Below are 6,116 nucleotides of genomic sequence, written 5' to 3' on the forward strand. Positions count from 1 at the left end.
AGCGCCAGTGCACCAGGGAAAAGTTGAGTATCGTTTGAGCACATCAAGGAAGTCTGTACATCAGAGATAGTTTCTGTCAAACACAAAAAGGGGAAATGGGTTCTAGGCAGAGGGAGCAAGTGTAAAAACCCAGGGGTGTGAAGCACCATTACATGTTCTAGAAGCTACGTTACTTTTCGTTGCCTTAAAGTTGCTTCCTTCCAGCATCGAGCCAAGACATCTAGCTCAATGCAGTCCAGTTCACTGGACCCTTGTTAAATGCCAGCTGTGTGCCAGGCCCTCTGTGAGATGCTTTTTGCGCAATATCGCATTGAATCCTTGCAGGCTTTTCTTTCTCCTAACACAGATGAGAAAATTGAAGCTCAGAGAGGTGAAGAGTCTGGCCCAGGGATACATTCAAATCTTCTGTTCTTTCCACTCCTTGCTCTCTCCTGAAGATATCAGTCCCTGCGGCACTCCCCTTTCCCAGGTCTTGATCCAGGGAAAGATGTCCTCCCAGCAAACATCAAGACCCGCAGGAGTTACCCTTTAGATCAGGACACCCTTTCTGCCCATTCCGTTGTCTCTTTTCCACCTTGGGAAACTGGAGGGGAGACTGCATATGTAGTCATGGAGTTTTTAGTCCTTGGCCAGACAGTATCGTCCCATTCATCATTTCAGTCAGTTAACAAATATTTATTGAGCACCTACTATGTGCCAGGCAACATTCTCAGAACTGTGAAAACAAACGTGAATTATATAGATAAGACTCCACTTGTGAAGGTAAAATTGTGTGATGTCTCAGAGTCAGAAACAAAGGTTTTGGGAGGTTATATCACTTGTCCAAGGTCACACAGCAATTTTATTACACAGTTAAGACTAAAATCCAAGGGTAGTTGATTCCCAAAGCAGAGTACTTTCTCTTCCAAGATGACCACGACCTTTCTTTCATCACCCTCTTGCTTTGCCTCCCCTTAGTTTCTGTCCAGCAGGATGACTCCAGAGAATGTCACCTGGGCCAGAGTGGTCCCTGCTGAATTCATCCTCCTGGGCATCACAGATCGCTGGGACCTGCGCCTGACGCTCTTCCTGATCTTCCTGCCCATCTATCTGGTGAGCCTGCTGGGAAATGTGGGCATGGTGCTGCTGATCCGCGTGGATTCCCAGCTCCACACGCCTATGTACTTCTTCTTGGCCAACCTCTCCCTGCTGGACGCCTGCTACTCCTCAGCCATCGGCCCTAAGATGCTAGTGGACCTGCTACTGCCCTGTGCCACCATCCCTTACGCAGCCTGCGCCCTCCAGATGTTTGTGTTCGCGGGGCTGGCTGATGCTGAGTGTTGCCTGTTGGCTGCCATGGCCTACGACCGCTACGTGGCCATCGGGAACCCTCTTCTCTATCCAACAGCCATGTCGCGGCGTCTATGCCTGACCTTGCTGGGAGCGTCAGGCGTGGGTGGCGCAGCGAGTGCCTTTATCCACACGACCTTCACCTTCCGCCTGAGCTTCTGCAGCTCCCGGGAGGTCAACAGCTTCTTCTGTGATATCCCTCCACTGCTGGCCATCTCGTGCGACGACACCAGCCTCAATGAATTCCTCCTCTTCGCCGTCTGTGGCTTCATCCAGACGGCCACAGTGCTGGCGATTGTCGTGTCTTACGGATTCATTGTTGGGGCTGTGATCCGCATGCGCTCAGCCGAGGGCCGTCGGCGAGCAGCTTCCACCTGTGGCTCGCACCTCATGGCTGTGGCCATGCTGTATGGGACCCTCATTTTCATGTACCTGCGTCCCAGCTCCAGCTATGCCCTGGACACTGACAAGATGGCATCGGTGTTCTACACCCTTGTCATCCCGGCTCTCAATCCGCTCATTTACAGCCTCCGCAACAAGGACGTCAAGGCGGCCCTCAGCAGGACCTGGAGCCGATCCTGCTGTCCTGGGCGGGGGCACCAGTGACAAGTCTGAGGACGCTGTTTAGGACTGACTGTGAGAGATGTGGAGGACACTTTCTTGACCTTGCACTGTGGCTAAAGATGTATGTCCCTCTGGCATGGGTGTCCCTTGTCATTATTTGAGGGACGGAAAAGGGGGAGAAAAGGAAGCTTACAGAGGGGAGGCAGGAACCCAGAGGTAATCTAGGGTTGGACGTAGGGCCAGAACCAAGCTTAGGTCAAAGCTGCTACTGAGCTGATTGTTCAAAAGCTCCCCGATGTTACCAGGTCAGTAACATGGGTTTATTTGCCGCTGCACTTGTAAGAGGTTGATTCCAAGACAAACCGGGTAAGAGCTGGATTGAATGCAGGTATTTCCAGATTCTGGTCCTTTTCAGGTTCTTCATGACCAGTGAGTCTGCTCCCGCTCTCCTTGACCCCAAGAGAGCACCTCCAGAACCCACTCATGCCGAAGAATGGGACCGACTCTGCTGAGGTAAAGATTCCCTCCCATTAACCTAGGTCTTGCATCTCAAGGAAATGGTTTGGTCAAGGCTGGATTAGTTCAGGCCTATGATAGAGGTCAGGAAAAGATCAGAATTATGGTTATAGTTAGAATAGGGTCAGGATTAGGGTTCAGGTTATGGCTATGACTAGGGTTAGGGTTAGGGTAGAGCCAGGGTTAGGTTTAGAATTTAAAAGCAATTGGAAGGCTCTGGTCAGCTAGTTGAGTTAGTTGGAGTGTCCTCCCAATACGCCAAGGTTGCAGGTTCGAACCCCAGTCAGGGCACATACAAGAAACAACCGATGAATGCATAAATTAGTGGCACAACAAATCAGTGTTTCTCTTTCCTCTCTCTCTCGAATCAATAAATAAAAACATTTAAAAACAAATAAAGGTATCTGGGAAAATTTAAGATTCTATTAAAATTATATAAATTTTAGGATTTGGGTAGATTTGGGATGCATTTAGGAGTCAGAGTTTGGATAAATTTGAACTCTTATTAGAAATATTTTAGGATAAGTGTTAGAGTATAGGACTAACTAAGATTGGAGTTCAGATTTTATTTTTATTGCTAGATTATTGCTAGATTAAATTTAAGTGAGAGTTTAGTTTGCGTTAGAATTCTGTTGGGCTGAAGTTGGTATGTGGATAATGTTTGTGATAAGTTTAAGTCGGAGTCTAATTATATGACAGGTACCCTAGTTCAGAACTAGATGAGAGTTAGGCATACAAAGAGCATTTTAAGTATCATATTGACATATTTGGAGCCTTAGTTAAAGAATTATTTTAAATGATGGCTAGTGGATAACGTTTCTTAAAGCTCAAGGGTGGAGTTAGTTACTGGGAGACCTGAGTTTCAGAGTTATGTGTGTGCTTACATTAGCACGTGGGTAAGCTGCTTTGAGGCAGGATGACAACATCAAGAGGCAGCACTGGAGTTAGGAGAGCGAATGTCACAACCCTGACCTCTTGGACAAACATAACCACAGCGCTCCAAGCCTGGGGTCACCCTGGACCTTTCAGACCCAATGCTCTTGAGTCTTTTATCTACCCCAGTTCACAATTTTGGCAGATTTTCTTTGTCTCTCTGACTCAGTTACACATGGGCCCAAGGCACTGCATCTGCCTGAGAAGCCCTTGCAGGACAGGAATGGACCCCGGGAGCTATGGAAGGCATTTCCAAGGGGAGATGGAGTATGGCCAGAGGCAAATGTCAGCTCTAGCTCTGGCCAGTGTGGCTCAGCTGGTTGGGTGTCATCCTTCAAAGTGAAAGGTTGTGGGTATGATTCCCAGTCAGGTCACCAGGGTTGTGGATTCCGTCCCTAGTCCAGGCGTGTATGAGGGGCAACCAATCAATGCCTCTCTCTCACATTATTGCTTCTCTCCCTTTCTTTCTCCCTCCCTATAAAAATAAATAAAATCCTTTTTTTTTAAGTCAGCTCCAGTCTGATCCTCTTTCCAGTTCTCTCAATTGTAACTGAGATGAGGCCAATTCTGATAAATATTTCCCTTTTAAATCTCTTTTAACACTGTTTACTAAACCAGACAATGAAGACAAAAGCAGTTTGGGTGGGGGAGATGCGGGTCTGCTCTGGAGCACTTGGGCCCTGCAGCATGGGTGGGCATTGAGGGAAAGGGGCATTCCATGGGCAGAGGACAATGTACACGAAGGTATGGAGGTCAAATGAGCTCAGTGTGTGCAGAAGACTCTAAGGACACCCGCTTAACTGGCTTGGGAAGGGAAGAAGGGGAGGCAAGTTTGAAGATGGAGGATCTGGGGCTGGGGAGAACAATCTATGGGGTAGATATCAAATACTGGAATTTGGACTTGAGTCAGTAGGCAACAGGGAATCACTGAAAGTCCATACGTTCAAAGTCAGCCTTCACGCTTATTCCAACACTGAGTCAGGAAAAGCCATTCCCACTTGCCATGCTACATGCAAGCACAATTCCCTGATGCCACAATACACACACTGCAGTATCCGCTCCAACACAGACCCAGTCCCCTGTCTGAAACATTCATGCACAGAGAAACACTCTTGTAGGCATGGCCACCCACTCAGACACTCACTCGGACACATTTGGTTGCACAGAGACACAATCACTCTCTACACCTAAGTATACAATCTTACAAACACACATTCATATCCACAGTCACCGTGACACACACAGTCACAGTCATACATACACAAAGAGCCACACAGCCACACGGGCACACCTATTGTCCTGTCACCAGAGGCACAATCCCTCCCACATTCCTACATTTTGTACAGGAAGCCAGCAAAAGCCGAGGGGCCCCGTTCCCACCTCACCGCCACCTAGAGCTGGTAGCCCTGACACTGACCTGGACACAAGAGGATAAATCCGTCTCCCATCCCCAGAAAGATCACTAAGGACTTCATAAATCCACTGCAGACATTTTTCCTGGCTCTTTTCCCCACGAACTACAGAGACCGCTTTTTGACATCTTACGTAAAACAAGCAGGTGTACCTGACTGACTCATTTCCAAGTGGTTCTGGGAGTTCGTTCCTATCCCAGGGAGGCTGCTTCAGCTCAGGGGGGTTGCAGGCCCTCTTCAGAAGGCCTCTGAGCTGCACAAGGAAATCTGCTTCCTCTCACCCACCGCACTCCCTGAGTTTGCCCTGGAAGGACCTCCGACCATTTCCGAAGCAGTTTAGCCCACCCTCCCACATCCATATGGTCAGCCCGTCCGTTTAACCACAACAACATGCAGCACTGGGAACCGTCTCATCCAGACAACATGAATAATTGCTCACGTAATCTCGTGCCTTACAAAGGAAGGCTGCCTTCTTTTCAGAAGTGCAGCCACTGGAGAGATCTTAGCAGTGAGCGAGTTTCCAGTCATAAGTGGCAAACGGATGACCCCTTCTAAGGGCACAAAGAATGCTTCTATAACCTAAGTTGCCTTGCGTGCCAGGGCTGTCATAGAGGAAATGCAGACATTCGACACGACAGATAGAAACAGAAAGGCTCCTTCTCAATGTGAAACTGACTGCTTTAAAATACTAGCAATGGATCAACACCCCACGAAGCTGATGGAGAAAGAAACTCCACTCACTCTGAACACGGACGCTTTCTTAACTCACCCTATTCAAGTCTCTTTTGTCCTGTTTCCTTCGTTCCCATTACCCTATGTGTCTGTCCCGTTCTCCTTTCTGTCACTTGTATTCCTACTTCCTTACCTTTTTGTCCCCCCTCCTCCTCCTCTCTCTCTCTCTCTCTCTTTCTCTCTCCCCCTCCCTCTCCTGCCGGGCAAAGCCAGGAGAAGAGTACAAAGTGTTTGACAAGCACCAGAGAGGGAGCAAGGACTTAAGACTGGGGGAGTCTAGTAGATTACATTCACCACCCCAGTGCACCTGCCCCTGAATCCTTGTCCTTGGCCACCATTCATGACTCTGGGTTCAGCCATGCACCTTGCTTTGGTCCATGGGATGTTAAGAGGCATGAAAAGATCCTCACTCTTGACCTCCGAGTCTCAGGGTTTCAGTTCTGGCTTTACTGTTCACTAGCTGATTGATCTTGGGCAAATTGCTTAACTAAAAAATGAGGATAATGATAGCTTCCTGGGATCGTTATGAGAATGACCTAAGAAAAGACCTATCATGTGGTGGAACAATGACATGGCACATAGTAAGTTTCAATATATATTAGTCACTCTCACTAATTCGAGTAAGTGAGA

General features: G+C 48.2%; 1 protein-coding gene across 1 annotated transcript; it reads left to right on the forward strand.

The window, feature by feature from the left end:
* Positions 1 to 972: 972 nt before the first annotated feature.
* OR5C1 (olfactory receptor family 5 subfamily C member 1) lies at positions 973 to 1,935 on the forward strand. Its single transcript, XM_090276004.1, has one exon. The coding sequence runs from the start codon at positions 973 to 975 to the stop codon at positions 1,933 to 1,935; it is 963 nt and encodes a 320-aa protein (XP_090132130.1).
* Positions 1,936 to 6,116: the final 4,181 nt, after the last annotated feature.

The sequence above is a fragment of the Furipterus horrens genome, unplaced genomic scaffold, assembly GCF_987537825.1.
Source record: "Furipterus horrens unplaced genomic scaffold, mFurHor1.1.pri manual_scaffold_4, whole genome shotgun sequence".
NCBI lineage: Eukaryota > Metazoa > Chordata > Mammalia > Chiroptera > Furipteridae > Furipterus > Furipterus horrens.